Source organism: Stomoxys calcitrans, chromosome 3 (assembly GCF_963082655.1).
Source record: "Stomoxys calcitrans chromosome 3, idStoCalc2.1, whole genome shotgun sequence".
NCBI classification, from domain to species: Eukaryota; Metazoa; Arthropoda; class Insecta; order Diptera; family Muscidae; genus Stomoxys; species Stomoxys calcitrans.
The window spans coordinates 114055844-114074051 of NC_081554.1; the positions used below are offsets into that span (position 1 = coordinate 114055844).

Genomic DNA, 18208 nt, shown 5'->3' on the forward strand with positions numbered 1-18208 from the left:
CTTCTGTAGGGAAGAGGAGCCTCATTGAAGGAAGTGATGCTGATGCACATCACCAGATATAGGGAAGTTCAACGTCCAACGGGGGGAAGTGTCAACGAAAGGGATAAGCTGCTTATCGAATAAATTATTATCTGGCGATTTGTAATAAAGGGGATAAACTGACCATTATTACCAGAAATGGGCAGGAGGTACTAGATATTACCTTTGTATCGGAAGATATAAGTGGAAGAATATGCGACTGGGAAGTGTTAGATGACCACAGCTTCTCTGATCATCGTTATATTAGTTTTAGCCTTGGAGAAAATAGTGAAGTAGTGGTCCCTCGGCCAAACAGAAGAAAAGCGGATTGGAAAAGTTTTCGTCAAAAATTCTGCACGTCTATCCCTTCTAGACAAGAAAAGGAGTGTGTCAGCATGTCCTAGTGCCAAGCCAATGGGCAAACAGCGACCGCCATGGTGGACCCCAGAGCCGGTTGGTCTAAGGAAGGATTGCAGAAAACTCTTCAACAAAGCAAAAGCCACAAGAGGAACACACGATTAGGATATCTATAAGGCTGAGCTAAGAAAATATGAGCGTGAGCTGAGGAAGGCTCAGAACCAATACTTTCTTCTGCAGCTCCGATGATACATCTGAGGTCTCTAGGGTAAGGAAGATTCTGTCCTCGAGACCTATTACGGGGGGTATATTCAGAAGTTAGAGAATGTATGGACAATGTCTTGTGGGGAAACACTAGAACTACTTTTTGATACACATGTCCCGGGAAATTCTCCAACGGACAACGTGGCGCCAGAAGAGCTTGTCACTTTTATGCATTCATCGGAGGTTATTAGGTAAATTGTGTCTGAGCTGAAAACCCAGAAGATATTGAAAATGCTTTCAATAACGTAAAACCGACGTCAATCATGAAGTAGTTGGAGTTTCTAGGCATCAACTCTACCGTGAGAAAGTTTATTAATACCTTACTTACTAAAGGATGCATTACGGCAGGCTTGGGATCTGTGGATCTAAAAAGATGGGTCAGCAGAGGAACGCCTTAAGGATGTGTACTGTCTCCTCTACTTCGGAATATAGACATGAGCAATATATAATTGTCTCTGGGGGAAAAGGTATAAAAGTGGTCGCGTATGCTAATGACGTGGCAATTGCGGTCAGGGGAAAGGTTCCCAGTTCTCTCAGAGATATACTTCAGGAAGCTCTAGGAGCAACAGCGAAATGGGCTACCGAAAGTAGTCTAGGTATAAATCCGTGCGAAACATGTATTTCTTTTCAGCAGGAGATACAAGTTGCCTACAGTGGCACCTGTCTTCTTGGAAGGAGAGAATGTTCCAATTACGGAAAGTGAAAATATCTGGCTGTTATGCTGGACAGGAAATTTAACTTTAAATCCAACATTTTGGAAAGGGCAAGAAAGGCAACTCTTGCCTAATACACCTGCAAGAGATCCATTGGCAAAAGTTGGGGGTTTAGACCGCGTGTCATGCATTGGGTATATACTGCAGTTGTTGTTGTGGTCAGTTGAACGGCGCTTCAAAATTTCTTACTGTTCAATACTCAGCCGGATGCCTTGTTTGTGCATCATAGCCGCACTGAGGGCGACACCATCTGATGCACTTAATTTAATGCTACATCTTATGCCTCTGGACATTGTGGCTAACCAAATTGCGGCGACCACTTCCGTAAGGTTAAGGGAGCTTTCTCGTTGGTCATGTGGCGGCTACGGACACTGTGCTATCCTTAAAAAGGAAAAACTATCGCGTCTTAAGAAATTCCCATAGCAGTTGCGAATGTGCAATTTGAACGCCGGGGAGAACGCACAATTGACTCTTTCGATATTTTCCGGAGTACTGATGGTCCGTTAAAGTCCATTCCTGGGTTAAACGGCACTTCCGAAATGAGTTAACCCACAACAGAATTGAATAACGGCCTGATACTAGTCTGTGAAAAGGTATTTCAAAGCGAGCGCCGAAGGATCTTTGCGTAACAACAAGTGAGCGACCGCTAGAAAAGTAGCTCTCTCAATTGAATCCAGAAAAACACTTACAAATCAGCACTGAGACCCCACCATGTTTCATGGCTGTCTAGGTATACTTAGGATTATATTTTTGGTAAATATTTTTCTTAGTAACAAAAAAGTCTATTTTAAAAATGTTTACTCTTTGACATGGCATATTTCCTACTATTTATTTATTTTGTCTATAATTCCGAAATATTACGTTAGTAAGTTCTCCTAAATATGAAAATCGCTAAGACATCAAAACACAAGACATGATGTCTTCGCACTTTTCTCAGTATCTTCCGGATATTACCAATTTGTCAATTTGATTGATTGAAAGTCAATCAATTCATGTTTGGGCTCCATGTGTATCTTAGCGACATGGCAGATGTATCGTGTCACACAAATCACACTTTATTAGCGAGAGTCGGTTAGATTTCGATAACGTTCTCAAATCGATCTACATTTTTAACTTCTTAAGCTCCTAGAAACCTAAACTTTTATGTAGTTTGATTGGTACTTAGGGTGCACTGTGCCCGCCAATACTTAACCACATGCTGGCCAGATGGGTCCATAAATATGTAAAGGAACGTACAAACCGCTGCCAAAACTGAAATACAATTTGTTTATTGGTGCAGCATAATTTGTTTTCTCGTAATAGGTAGTTCATCAATTCAACATACAATTACTGAGAATTATTTTTCAGTATTGCAATAAGCTTCTATTGTTTTATCATCGACAAATATTTTATATTATTTCATTAAATATTAGTAATAGCACTTTTCTATATATAAAAGTTTGAATTATTAAAATGAAAAATTATAATTTTTTGATAAAACTGCTAAAACAGATTTTTTTCAGTAAAACTTTAAATTAATATATTATTTTTTTAATTTCAGTTTCATTCGCCAATTTTTGAGTCAAAACGATTTATTTTTCTTTTGGTCGTAACAGGTACTTAATTCACTTTTCGTTCCAAGCAATTCGTAACGATAAACATGACTCATAATGGCAAACGATTAAGTATTTGTTAGTGTAATAAATTATGTTATCTATTTGATAGACTGATCATCGCCCAAACCAAACGGCTAAAGCTAGAATCATGAAAATTTGCACGAATGTTGGTCTTGGGTCGAAGGCACGGGATAAGGCTGGATTTGGTGATAATTGTATGTTAAGGTACTAAAAAGTACGAAATGATACATATTTGCCCAGCGCAAACGAAAGGGCTAGAATTATGCTTTTGGCCCCAAATTAAAGAGAGTTCCGAAAAAATAAGGTTTGGTGAAAAATTTTGGAAAATCGTACCGGAAGTAGGAGAAAGTACGTTTATTATCGCAATTGGTACCATTTAGTACTTTCTTTGCAAATTGAGCTAGAGCTCGGAATTTTGAAACTTAGATACACTATGACAACCTTAATTGGGTGATTTTAAGAGATTTTGGCAATTTGTACATTTAGGTACTAAAAAAATTACCAAGAAGGTACGAAATAAGTTAACTTTGTACAGGGCGGATGGATAGAGGCAGAATTTTGAAATTTGACTTAAAAGACATCTAGAGGGTGAAAAGAAACAATTACGAGCGTGAAAAGTTCGGCCGGGTCGAATTTTATATACCCTCCACCATGGATTGTATTTGTCGAGTTCTTTCCGCGGTATCTCTTTTAAGGCAAACAAAGAATAAAGGATAAGAATTGTTATGCTATATCAATTTATAATCCAATTCGGACCATAAATGAATTGAATGTTGAAGGCCATAGAAGAAGGCATTGGCCAATATTTCAGTCCATTCGCATAAGAATTGCGCCTTGTAGGGGCTCAAGAAGTATAATGGGGAGATCGGTTTATATAAGTGCTGTATCAGGCTATAGACCGACTCAGACCATATTGGACACGTATGTTGAAGGTCATGGGAGAAGCCGTTGTACAAAATTTCAAATCGGGTGAGAATTGCGTCCTCTAGTGGCTCAAAAAGTCAAGATCTAAGATTGGTTTTTTATTGCAGCTATATCAGGTTATGAACCATACATAGCACATTGTTGGAAGTCTTATATGGCAGCTATATCAGGTTATGGATCAATTTGACCATACTTACCATATTTGTTAGAATTCATAACAAAACACAAAACATGCAAAATTTCAGCAAAATCGGATAAGAATTACACCCTCTATAGGCCTAAGAAATCAAGACCCTATAACGGTTTATATGGCAGCTATATCAGGTTTTGTACTGGTTTAAACTATACTTAACACAGTTGTTGCAAGTCATAATAAAACACCTCACGCAAAATTGCATCCAAATCGGATGAGAATTGCGCCCTCTAGTGGCTCAAGAAGTCAAGATCCAAGATCGGTTAACATGGCAGATATATCAGGTTACGGACCGATTTGAACCATACTTGGCACATTTGTTGGATGTCATAACAAAACACTTTATGCCAAATCGGATAAGAATTGCGACCTCTAGTGGCTCAAGAAGTCAAGATTCAAGATCGGTTTATATGGCAGCTATATCAAAACATTTACCGATATGGCCAATTTACAATCCCAACCGACCTACATTGATAAGAAGTACTTGTGTAAAATTTCAAGCACCTTGCTTAACTCCTTCCAAAGTGAGCGTACTTTCGACAGACGGACGGACTTTGCTAGATCGACCTAAAATGTCATGACGATGAAGAACATATATACTTTATGGATATTTTGAGGTATTGCAAACGGAATGACGAAATTAGTATACTCCCATCCTGGTGGTGGGTATTAAAATGGAAACATAGTACTGGTAACGGAAGAAAACGTACTTGTAGTACCGCAATTGCTATAATTTGGTACTTTTCTTACAGTTCTATGGTGAAATGGTAACAAAAATTGGTACCATTTGGTACTTTCTTCTTAGATAGAGCTTGAGGTCTGACATTTGGCATATAGGAACAACTAAGAAATATATGATTGGTGACTAACTGATCTATTTTGAAATTTGTCATGTAGATACAAGAATGAAATATATGATGGGTTACTAAATGATCAATACGTACATTTAGATACCAAAAAGTGCAAAATAGTATGAAACAATCTATCGGGGACTACTAAAATTAAGCAATTTGACAAACATTATCGCAGTCTTGACAAATATACGACATGTGGTGGTACCTTGAAGGAACATATTGACCAACAAGAAAATATTTTTATTCGTTTATTTAAGTACTCAAGACGTACAAAATGGTACTTTCTTAGCGGAGTGAGCTGAAGCTTTCAAATTGGTATAGAAGTACACCAAGACTATCAATTTAGGGTGACCAGAAGATTATTCAAAATCGTAAATTTAGGTACTATTGCCAGGTTAGAAGATTTGTTTTTAATTCTTGCATTTCGGTACTAAAACTAACAAAATTGTACTTTCTATACAGAATGATCTTAAGCTCTCAAAATTTGGATACAAATACACCTTGGGTACAGATTTTGGACAACCAGAAGATTTTTTTTTTTCCAAAATCATACATGTAGGTACTAAAACACACAAGTTGGTACTTTCTTCACGAATTGAGCAAAAGCAAAATAAATTCTTGAACACAAAAAAATTTCTTTTGATCAATATTGCGATTGCACTCCGAATATCCATATTTATTCAATTTGGAAATATGCTTCATAAAAAGGGTAATATCTTAAAATGTAATAGAAACTTGACTTTTGTGATTAAGGACGTAATCGCTTCCTCAATATTACGAAAAAAAATCTTTTATATTAGGACAAAAACTTATTCAGTGTAGCACGCTTTTACTTGATTTTTTTTTTTTTTTTAAATTTGCCTATAAACATTTTATTTAGGAACGGGGCAAACTTCTCACGTATCAATGACTGCTATCCGATTCAAGTATTAAGCTAAATGGTAACGAGCCTCCTTTTTATAGCGGAATCCGAACGGCGAGTCACCCTACATGCAATTAAATACTTGTTTAACTAACGTCGTTTTCACCAATCACATGTCATGATTCAATGCAAAATAGAATCTCAATGTAAAAAAATTATCGAAGCAATATCAATTTGCTAAAAATTTTTATTTTAATTAAACAAAATTTTTTGTGCTGAGAAAATAAATTAGTTTCGCCCAAACGATCTAATTAAAGTAATTTACACTCAAATGCATTTTATGGTTGGCTACGGAGGCCACCGTAGCGCGAGGTTAGCATGTCCGCCTATGACGCTGAACGCCTGGGTTCGAAACAAATTTTCAGCGGTGGTTTTCCCCTCCTAATTCTGCCAACATTTGTGAGGTACTATGCCATGTAAAACTTCTCTCCAATGAGGTGTCACACTGCGGCACGCCGTTCGGACTCGGCTATAAAAGTGAGGCCCCATATCATTGAGCTTAAACTTGAATCGGACTGCACTCATTAATATGTGAGAAGTTTGCCCCTGTTCCTTAGCGGAATGGTTATGGGCAAAAATTTGCATTTTATCAAAAGTTTGGATTTGCCCGACTTTAGTCCATTGCAATTTGTTACAGATTCGTTCAATATAGACTAAAAAAAGGAAAAAGAAACTACTTTCAAATAAAGTTGAACTTCATATAGCGCTTAAGACATTTTTATCCGTTTTAAGTTAGTGCAGAACGGAGGTCACCGTAGAGCAGAGGTTAGACTCGAACATCAGAAAAAAATTTTCAGCGATGTTATCCCCTCCTGATGTTGGCGACATGTGTGAGGTACTATGCCATGTGAAAATTTCTCCCCAAAGAGGTGTCGTACTACGGCGCGCCGTTCGGACACGGCTATCAAGAGGAGGGCCCTTATAATTGAACTAAAAATTTGTCCCAGTTCCTTAGTGGAATGTTCATAAGAAAATTTAGATTTTTTTATTTAATTTTCAGTTAGTGTAGATCTAAAATATAATTACATCTAATGAACTTCGTTATGTTTTAACGTTATATAAATGGAAATAAATTATACTTTATTCCGTGCATATGATGAACAATCGTGAAAGATTTGAACTCAAATCAACACAATTGATGGAATGCAATATTCGAAATATTTACTGTGTGGTAATACTTCTGAACAAAATCTTGGCCAAATCTCGGCTTCTATTCCGTTCAGTTTTCACCAATGCTCATGAAATAATTCATTTGATAGTAGATGTATTGTTTATTCTCATATAAATCCTTTGTTTTATTTTATTAATATTTTTCAAACTTACACGTTGCTTATATAAATTTCATATATATTAACTATTAAAATAACAAGTAAGAGCGTGCTAGGTTCGGCATGGTCGAATCTTATGTACCCTCCACCATAGATCGCATTTGTCGAGTTCTTTGCGTGGTATCTCTTTCTAGGCAAACAAAGAATACTGCATAAGAATTGTTATGCTATCAAGTTATAGTCCGATTCGGACCATAAGTGAATTGAATGTTGAAGACCATAGTAGAAGTAATTGGGCAATATTTCAGTCCTTTTGGATAAAAATTGCGCCTTGTAGGGGATCAAGAGATATAATGGAGAGATCGGTTTATATGAGAGCTGTATCAGGCTATAGATCAACACGTATGTTGAAGGTCAGGTAGAAGCCGTTGTAAAAAATTTCAGCAAAATTGGATAAGAATTGCGCCCTCTAGATGCTTAAGAAGATCCCAGATCAGTTTATATGGCAGCTATATCAGATTATATTCCGATTTGACCCATATTTATGGTAGTTCTTGGAAGTCATAACAAAACACGTCACGCAAAATTTCACCCAAATCGGTTAATTGCGTACTCTAGATGCTCAAGAAGTCAACACCCAAGATCGGTTTATATGGCAGCCATATCAAAACATGGACCGATTTGGCCCATTTACAATCCCAGCCGACCTACACTAATAAGAAGTATTTGTGCAAAATTTCAAGCGTCTAGCTTTACTCCTTCGTTAAGTTAGCCTGCTTTCGACAGACGGACGGGCCTTACTAGATCGACTTAAAATGTCATGACAATCAAGAATATGTATACTTTATGGGGTCTTAGACATATAGAGGTGTTGTAAACGAAATGACGAGGGAGGGGTATAAAAACGTTCACACTTTTAGTTTTCAAAGGCTTTGAAAAAATTCCCAAAGTCGCAAAGGAGTAAGCACCATATTTTCCCAGAAATTCCGTTACACCACATTCACAATATTTTATAGACTGTTGTAAGAGAAATGAAAGTGTTCAGTATAGATACGTAAATTTATTTTCAATCTAATTCTTACCATCAAAGTTATTCGTCCTTTTGTAATTAGTACTATAAATCCTTTGTGTAACGCTTGCATTAAAATATTCCATTGCTGCATAAATTGTAGATCGCATTTGAATTTTAAAAGTTCCTGCAAACAAAGTTATGTAAAGATCAGTAAAATAACGGAATAATTTTTGTTTTTTTTTTTTAATTGTTAATGCTTACCCGAATTTCAGGCCGTGTCACGCTGTATGTTCGGCGTATTTTGAGCGGAAGCGATGAGAACTATTGGGTTGCCCAAAAAGTAATTGCGGATTTTTCATATAGTCGGCATTGACAAATTTTTTCACAGCTTGTGATTGCTGTAATTGCATTCTTTCTTCTGTCAGTTATCAGCTGTTACTTTTAGCTTGCTTTAGAAAAAAAGTGTAAAAAAAGTATATTTGATTAAAGTTCATTCTAAGCGTTATTAAAAATGCATTTACTTTCTTTTAAAAAATCCGCAATTACTTTTTGGGCAACCCAATAATTTCTGCTATAACACTGCAGCATATTAAATTTCTTCCTGTGGTTATATTCTGAGACGAGAATGGAAAACATTATTTGAACAGAAAGACGAAATGGTATCACGACTCACCAAAGCTACCTTTGTAATTTTACACTTTTAATTTTTTTTCTTGCTACCGCTCACGACATTTCATGGACAATGCATACATCAGGCTGAGCGCCGTGCGACACGGGAATGGTTTGCACGGTCTTCAACTGTTACCTGTGTGTGTGGCTGACGTCATTTCGTCGGCGGCACATGCTCTCAATGGTTCATGGCACAGGTAAATATAGGAAAATGTGAAAGGCGGATTTTCAACTTAAGTATAATTTAAACAAAATTTTATTTGAAACTTGTAACTGAATAAAATTTATTCAATAATACTCTGATTTGGGAAATTCTCAAACTATTTTGAACGAATATTTATTCAAACTGTAGAATATAGGTTTATAGCAAGCATTGAACTGAACATAACAACATGTTTATATAGGGTAAATAAAAACGTTGTTTGCTATGGGAATATTTAACTTGTTGAGAAGAAACTTGGTTAAGTAAAATTAAATCCCAAACCCAAGTTTATTATTATTATTTGCCACTAATTGCAGATAAGTAAAACTTACTAAAAATGTGCAATTTTTCCTTGTATTTTCTGACTATTGCAATACGAGGCTTAAATAAGAGGGTTTTTAAGGTGAAACACGAGTCCGATATATATTTTCAAAGGCAACTCACTGAGTGGCCGCCCATCCCCCAAAACACCCCCCAAGCCGGTCATGTCTGCCGACTATGGAAATATGGGGCTCAAATTAAAGGTATGTGGGAGTAGACCACGTATCTGATATCAACATTAGGGGCCAACTGTCTAGCGGACGTCCCACCACCGTAACAACCCCCAAATAGGACGTATTTGCTCACCAAGACAATTTGGGTCTTAAAGAGAGTGGAACTAAATATTCATAGTTTTTAGGGCCAATACCCCAAACCGGACATATTTGCTGACTTTTGCAATAAGGAGTTTAAAAGGGATTAGAAAACGAATTTGATATCCAATTTTGAGGGCAATGGCAATATGGGGTTTAAATAAATGATATATAGATATATGAGAATAGAGCACGTTGCTCATATATTTTCAGGGCTAAGAATTTGGGGGACCACCCCACTCCCCAAAACACCCCTAAATCGGACATATTTACCGACCATGTCAATGTGGAGTTTAAATGAAGGAAATTAGGGGGTAAAGCAATAATTGATACCCATTTCGGGGACCAATTTTCTGGGGGTCTACCCCTTTCCCAAAATACCCCACCAACAGCAATTTTTTAGTGACCATCGCAATATGGGGCTAAAATAAAGGTTTTTGGGAGTAGAATACGAATTTGATATCCAAATGTAGGACCATGTATTTAGGGCATCACCCCTTTCCCAAAACACCCCCAAAGGGAAAAAATTTTGCGACCATGCCAATATATGGCTAAAATGAAAGGTATTTGAGATTAAAAAACGAATTTGATAACATATTTTGGGGCCATGTGTTTGAGGGACGCTTCATCCTGTAAACTCCTCTTAAGCCAATTGCAATATGGGGTTTAAATAAACGGTATTTGAGAGAAGAGCACGATGCTGACATTTCTTCAGGGCCAAGTGCCTGGGGGACCACCTCTCTCCCGAAAACACCACTAAATCAGACATCATTAGAATATCAGGCTAAAATGAGGTATTTTAAGAATGGAGTACACCTAACATTCAAACTTAAATTCGTAGACTAATAAAGATCATATGGGATTCAGATAAAGGCACATATAGTGTTAAACTATTAGTCAAGCGATATACTATTTTTGTAGCATGGTATTTTTCTAAACGATTTTTAATTGTCGAAAATAAATATTCTAAATAAACTTTTGTCCCATATAAAGTAAAAGAATGCGCAGCGGAGCGGGCCCGGGTCAGCTAATTATGATATAAAAGTACGTTTTTCCAATAAAGATCTTACAGAGATATTTTAGACAGTTCTGCATCCATATACATATACATACAGCTTGTATATATAAGCCCCGCAAACATTTTCGATGGCCAAACAATCTTCCGCTAATCTTCTAAATGGAGGTTGTGATAGCGGATAAACTCGTCTAAGAATCATAGACGATTACCCCGTGGTGAGGAGTTGTTTCCTCGCGTGGAAGAGTTGCGCATTACTCGCCTGGACGACTATCAAATAAGTGTTTTGAAATATTTAATAAATATTGTTCTAAAAGAGTTGCGCATTAATCGCTTGGAAGATCTAAAAATGCATATCAACATAAGTTGTTCGTCGAAAACTTAACAACTACGAAAAACTTAAATAATTAATTGTATTAGTCGTCATATTCGTCATACCAAGTACCAATCATCACATAAGCTAGTTGAGAATTCGGTTTAGTGGTGCGAAAATATTCCACTTAAAACAAAACATCGAATAACACAATTAAATACCAGTCCTAAACGCGCCAGGTATTACAATAAAAACAATCGCGGAAAGTTAGCTTAGGCGAGTATAAACAACAACAGTACTTCTGGGCGATTATTACCCAAAGGGTTGCGCAACAATCGATGCGAAGAGTTGCTGAAACTTTCGCACATGCAATGGATTGTCCAATGATTACCTAGGAGAGTGTGTCACAAGTCACACGGACGATTATAATGAAATGGGTTGTAAAAGAACCAAGACCAAGAGCTGCTAAAACTTTCGCAAATGCAAACAATTACATAAAAATCTTCCAGAAATTTGTTTTATTCATCGCGGGGAAGAACATTCTTCCAAAATTATGAAAGGATTATGAGAAATGTTTGGGGAAAGAGTAGTGTTATTGATTGACATTCGCCCAGAAAAATTGGCTGAACCTACAAACTTGTACAAATCCGGTGCAAATCTCCTAGCAGTGGACTTTAAAATTAGCAAGAAGCTCCCATAATTGAAACGGTAAATCCCAGAAAGGAAAGAAAAGGCCAAGATTTTATGTTGAATAAGTTTATTGGGTTTCTGCTGCTCACCGCCTCCGGTGCAATTGCAAAAGTGCTGTATGAGGCCTGGCAACAGACGAACTATCTTAACAATGTGGTTCAATTCAATTCAAGTTATGTAGGTGAAGGTAAAAAGAGATAGCGTACCTATTATAACTAAAGATAGGGCTATTCTTTACTGGCTAAACTAAGAGTTGCCATATTAAAAATTCAAAAAGGAACATTGTAGGTCATGTTGGAAATTGATGGATATAAATCAGATATATTATTTTATAATTTCATTTAATTTCGTTTGAATTCAATTAAACTTAAAGATTTAGTTCGACAATGAGCTGTTGAACTAGGTTCAACATGGCGCCCACCTTGTATGACTGCAACGATAAAAAGTAAAGACTACAGAAATGACCAAGCCAAAAATTGTGCCCTGGGCGATCGGCATTTTTGACGAAGTTTGGATGAGACCAGCTCGTAGAATTTTAGGCAGCAGATCATTTGCCAAAAGTACTTTCACATTGATTGGTTGGTAAAAATGGGGGTCTGCGAAATGGCTCAGGTGATCGTACACCGATTTAAGTTTTTGGTTCGAGGTTTATTTTCGGCAAATTGGTATTGAACTGTGATTGTACTAAACCATCATAATGTGACTCTAGATTAATTGAGCAATACTCCTTGTTCTTTTGTTTTGTTGTGCAAAGATCTAACCGGGTTCACCGGAGCTCGGTAATAATCTTGCTTTAGTCGGCCCATTAGAGGCCATTATACGAGCGATAGCGGTGGGCATAAATGTGTGAATCTTAGGCCGTCGACTTAAGCGTTCATTGAGTCGACTTTGACTACGATTTCGATCGGCAGTTGATCGGTTGGATGCTGCAGTTTTACTTCTGCTTTCTTGAAATGATGGTGATTATCACCGGAAGAACTGCGCGTGCTATGCTGGACTAGACCATTGGAGTTCTCGTCAACATGGACAAGGATGTGGTGATTATGCCGACACACAATGCACTTATTCCTAAAAGGGCACCAGTGACGTGTATGTGCGGTGCATAAACAGTTGAAGCAGAACCCCTTTTCTCGTATTGTGTAACGTCGTTGCGAAACCGTCATTTTTTGGAAGGTGGGGCAATGCTTGAGAAAATGTCTACCGTGACAGATAGGATATTTAGGTATATTAGAAGTTGAGCAGAAAAGGAAGGTTTACTTAATGTGTGCACGAGTTAGTAGCTCTAACGATTGAGAATTGGGAAGTGTGTAGAGTTTTACTAAGGTGCGAATAAGGGTACCGTTCTGTGTACCTATCTCCGCCACACGAACTTTGGAATCCTTTCCATTGAAAATTTTCAGGACTTTAACTAAACAACATTCAGTGGGACAAATATTGTCATCTCGTCCCTCTTTCAAATCCAGTTGGGCTAACTTCCACTTATATCTTCTATGTAATTCGCAAATATATTTATTTTTCCACCTTTAGCCAAACATTACCTGCAGAGATTTCAGTCTTTGCCATCGATTCATTAACGAAAGGTTGTCAAAATATTCCTCGGGAATGACCATAAGAGAAGCCCCTCTATGCAAAAGCCTGATGCCAGTGAAAGTAGATTCTGACTAGCAGTGTGGAAAATTCTTTAAATGTGAATTTCGACAAATCGGAACAGACCCCTAAGTGTATGGCCCTGGTGGACAAACACACGAAATAACCTTTCTGTTATTTTGGCATTTCGGATTTTGGAAGTTTTGAGCATGAATGAGCCAGAGAAATCTAGGCCAGTATTATTGAAGGGCAAGCAAAAGGTACATCTCTTCACAGGAAGCGCTGCCATTATCTGATTTCGTACCCGCTTGTAAACCTTGCAGATTCTTAAACATTCTGTTTCGGTCAGAATTCAGAAGGTTGAACAAGCCAGTGGGGTCCATGGCTCCACAAAGTACTTGAGTTTAACTCAGACGCAGAACTTTCCCGTGTACCAATATCGGCGGGGTTGTCCTTGGTTGGTACATGCCTCCAAGAAACATTGCTGACATTTTTCAGTATTTCGAAAACTTTTTAGCAACAATGAAATGGTGGTTTCTGCAACCACGCCAAAGTAATGGTGGAATCGGATCATAGATATGGCAAACAGATTTTAGCAGTTTAGTTAGTAAAAGAGCTCCACATTACTTAAGCCTAGGCAGACTGATTGTCTTTAAAGGAGCAGCCATAGTTTACGAAGCCAAAAGAAATGAGGAGGACACATTTTCGGAAGATGTAGATATAACATAAATACAGGCACAGTAGGCTTTCTCCGAGGCGTCACAAAATCCATGGATATGTATCTTGCACTCGGGCGAATATCGTATCCAACGTAGATTTTTTATATATTCTCAATTTCCGAAAAATTCGATATAAACAAATTTAATTTTCCAAGTAGGAGTGTGGCTTGGCCTCGTCGTACAAGTCAATACCATCTAGCCATAGTTGTTGCACCAAGATCTTGCCTACAACAATAAAAGGGGATAACCATCCTGTAGGATCGAACAGTTTTGCAATAATTGAGAGTATCCTTCGCTTTGTTATTGGAGCCGATGGAATACAAATGTTTTGGATTTTGTAAAAGAATAGGTCTGTCATAACATTCGAGTTTCTGTTAACGCCAGAAAGGATAGCATCGACGTAAATTTGATTTTACAAAATGGCTGCCGCAGTTGGTTGCGAATCCTTCCCGTCCTCACTCAACTGTAACAGAGTTTGAATTGCCAGGTATGGTGCACTGTTTACACCAAACGTGACAGTTTTCAAGCAACAGTCCAGAATTTCATATTCAGGAGAATATCGGAACAATACTCTTTGAAAGGATCTCCCTCATGGACATACATTTTTATATCCCCGTTGAAAACATACTTGAAAAAACGCCAGCGTCAAAATGACGTTCATCAATTCATTTTGCAGCGCTGGGCCTCATTTAAAGAAACTACAGTCGAAGTCTTGTTCGAACATACTTCCCACTCGGTAGATGATTCATGATCCAGCTTTGCAGCTGCAAATTCTTCCAGTTCCCAGAATTTTCGAATATCCTCATTCAGGTGATCAGGGGTTATAACCCAAGAGGCTAAGCTCGTTTCAGTGCGACACTTAGGGGGACCGCTAAGTAGCCAACCAAATTCTGTCTTTTGTGTCAACAGAGTTCCAAAAACGTTCTTCTGAGCACCGGTTCGGATGACAGAAGGTAGTACATCACTTCGAATAAACATGTCAACTCGGCCAGGTCTGAGAAAATCAAGATCTGCTAAAGCAAGCCGGCGTAAGTCCGACTAGTCTGAAGTTGGACTTGCAAGACTTTAAGGTTATGTAACAATGATTCGAGGAATTTTCAAGGTCAGTTTCTTCAAGACCAGAAATCCTCATGAAGAGCTTCGTAATGATGGTGAATAATGTCCCTAAGTGGTCTATATCAACCAAGGCTGTTGGTAGAACCGTCCCCTCTCCCAAATCAGAACAATGGGAAAGGACGTCCGTTGTAGCGGGATAAGTAGCATTCGATGTTGTTGGTTGCCCGTCATTTTGTATGTTGATGTGGAAAGATGCGGCATCGTAATCCAGATTGCGCTGATTTTCGTTGCGAGAATTCGTTGGCATTGAATGGGTATTTTGAACAACACTGGACTCAGAATCGGAATGCAAAATCGCATGGTGCGGTTGTTCTCATTTTTGGCATAACTTCTCCCTTTTACAGTCTTGAGAAGTATATCCGTAAGAAAGACAGTTCTCGCAGACTTTAATGGTATGAATAAACTTTTTTTCAGAAAGGGGCCACGTTTTAAATTTAGGACAGGCTCGTAGAGCGTGGTTCTGTTTGCAGAGTTGACAGGGTCTATAATTCATATCCGACAGTATGAAAACTCTGAGACTTGTGAACAGTTTGAGATGTACCCACAGGCTTTCTCATAACGCAAATGGACTCTATCATATCAAGTCTTTTGGAAATAAAATCGTCCAGATGACCTCAACTTGGCATATGTTAATGATATCTAATTGAGTTTTCCCTAGCGCTTAATGTCCACTCCGGTTACCTTGAAGAAACCCAATGTACCCGAAAGGGGTCCCAGGGCATAACAGAGGTGCTACAAGTTTGCAAAATTTATATACAGTTAATAATAGTGTACTGTAAGTACCTTAGGACCTTTCCTCTCTCCGGCACCATGTGCTCGATTTCAAAAATTTTTCGAAGTTGATGGTTTATAAGGATCCGCTTATTCTCGTATCGCTGACGTAGGGATTCCCAGGTCAGTAAAAGCAAATTGCTTCACGATCTAATTTGCCTCACCCCTTGTCTTGGCTCTAAGATAAAACAGTTTCCATGCAGGCGATAGTTTGGGATGTTTACCATAAATCGTAGTAAACATATCCCGAAAACTTGACCACTTATCATAGCCACCACCAAAGAATTCGGTGTTTCAGTGAAAAGTTGCCCTCCTCCGGTATTTTTGAGTCAGATCTATCCATCTGCTTCGTATTTTCAAGCCTCTGCCTCTCAATTTCCATCAGATCAAGTATCGAAGCCTTGCAGTTCTTGTAAGCCTTGCAAGACTTTGAAAATTTGGAGTGACTAGAGATGAGTTTCTACCGGATAAATACCCAACGCTTGGGTATTTCTTGGGTAAATACCCAATAAATACCTTTTATGGGTAATTATGCAAATTTGCAAATTTTGCCCATGAACATTCCATTAAGGAACAGGGGCAAACTTCTCACATATCAATGAGTGCAGTCCTATTCAAGTTTAAGCTCAATGATAAGGGGCCTCAATTTTATAACCGAGTACAATCGGCGTGCCGCAGTGCGACACCTCTATGGAGAGAAGTTTTACATGGCATAGTACCTCACAAATGTTGCCAGCATTAGGAGGGGAAAACCACCACTGAAAATTTGTTCTGATGGTCTCGCCAGGATTCGAATCCAGGCGTTCAGCGTCATAGGCGGACATGCTAACCTCTGCGCTACGGTGGCCTCCGGTGGGTAATTATTGGGTATTTATAATTTTACCGATATCTTGGACATAAAAATTTTTTTCAAACCATTTTTAATTATTTCCTATTCTTTGTATATAAACCTGATCCTCTGATCTTATAAAATCGGATTTTAATTATATATAGCCGCTATATAGACCGATCTCCAGACTTAAAGTCTTGACTCATGGTCAATTTTCATCCGATTTCGATCAAATTTGGCACAGTGATTTTTGGTAGACCTCAACCCATCCCTGTGAAGTGTGGTTCAGATCGGACTATATTTGGATGTAGCTGCCCTTAGACCGACCGCCCGATCCCCCGATATATGGTATAGAGGCCATAAAAGATCCATTTATTCGATTAAATTTGGCACAGTGTGTTCTGGTAGACCCCTACCCATCTCTGTCAAATGTGGTCCAGATCGGACCATATTTGGATATAGCTTCCATATAGACCGATCTCCCGATATAGTGTAATAAGCCAATAAAAGGAGCATCCGGTTTCAATGAAATTTGGCACAGAGAGTTCTGGTGCCCCTCTTAACCTTTTTGTTGCATATCGTCAAGATCGGACCATATTTGGATATAGCTGCCATTTAGACCGATCTTCCGATATATAGTATTGAGCCCATAAAAGGAACATTCTTCATCCGATTTGGATTAACTAAAATTAAATTAAATTAACTAAAATTAACTTCTGGGAGCTCATTTGTGAAAAGAATAGGTATCAAGGTTGTCCAAGAAACAAAAATAAAAACGCGACTCCAACAAAGGGACCTTCGCTAATTTATCAAACCGAAGCCCGTAGAAACAATATTCCAAATCCACAATAAAACAACCAACATAGCCGACAACCAAGAATAGTTTTCCAAACCCAGATTAGCTCGGATTGGACTTTATTTTATAATCCAATGTAGAATTCAATAGATAATATTAGTAAATAATTGTATGTAATGTAGTTCAACCATATGGTGTTAAATCCTGTTCTCTTTATATTACCTCTCTGGTTTTAACTTTCATCACCCCAAAAGGGAATTTTCCGCCGTCTAAGCCAGTGCACTTAAAAAAGAATTTAATAGTTTATATTTATTTGGTCTATTTAGGTTTTACAATCTTTGAGCTCAACTTTATTTAGATTTAAACAGAGTTACGAAATATTTAAATTGTAGAGCGGCTGTTGTCCAAAACATATACAGAAGTAAAAAAACGTGTACTTATGGTTAAGAAACGTGTGCTTATTCATGCACTAGCGACTTACACTTAATACAATGCATATACATCAATTATCAGTATCCACAAATTATCCACTGATTTGGCTGTGTTCATGCCCTAAATGTGTGTTTACGATTGTTACATTTGAATCAGACTTAAATCGTTATATAAAAGGCCAAATGTGATATACATCTATTGCACGCTTTTTTAAATTATTTCATGAAAACCCCATTTCAAGATTTCGCAATGGCTACATATTCTTGCAGCTACTCCCTTCTTCCTATTCGCTTTTT

General features: G+C 37.9%; 1 protein-coding gene across 1 annotated transcript; it reads right to left on the reverse strand.

Annotated features, from left to right (window-relative positions):
• Positions 1 to 7247: 7247 nt before the first annotated feature.
• Positions 7248 to 9018, reverse strand: LOC106081141 (uncharacterized). The gene is made up of 4 exons (XM_059365816.1): positions 8947 to 9018; positions 8403 to 8424; positions 8212 to 8325; positions 7248 to 8146 (listed from the first exon to the last, which is right to left on the reverse strand). Exons 1-4 carry the CDS (start codon positions 8982 to 8984, stop codon positions 7940 to 7942), a joined length of 381 nt encoding a protein of 126 aa, XP_059221799.1. The 5' UTR covers positions 8985 to 9018; the 3' UTR covers positions 7248 to 7939.
• Positions 9019 to 18208: the final 9190 nt, after the last annotated feature.

Bases quoted from the DNA above. Each gene is read 5' to 3' on its own strand.
- LOC106081141 (XM_059365816.1), bottom strand. From the start codon at position 8,984: ATGTGCCGCCGACGAAATGACGTCAGCCACACACACAG. The intron at 8,425-8,946 runs GTAACAGTTGAA...CCGAACATACAG, and splicing joins GACGTCAGCCACACACACAG to CGTGACACGGCCTGAAATTC. The intron at 8,326-8,402 runs GTAAGCATTAAC...CTTTGTTTGCAG, and splicing joins TGACACGGCCTGAAATTCGG to GAACTTTTAAAATTCAAATG.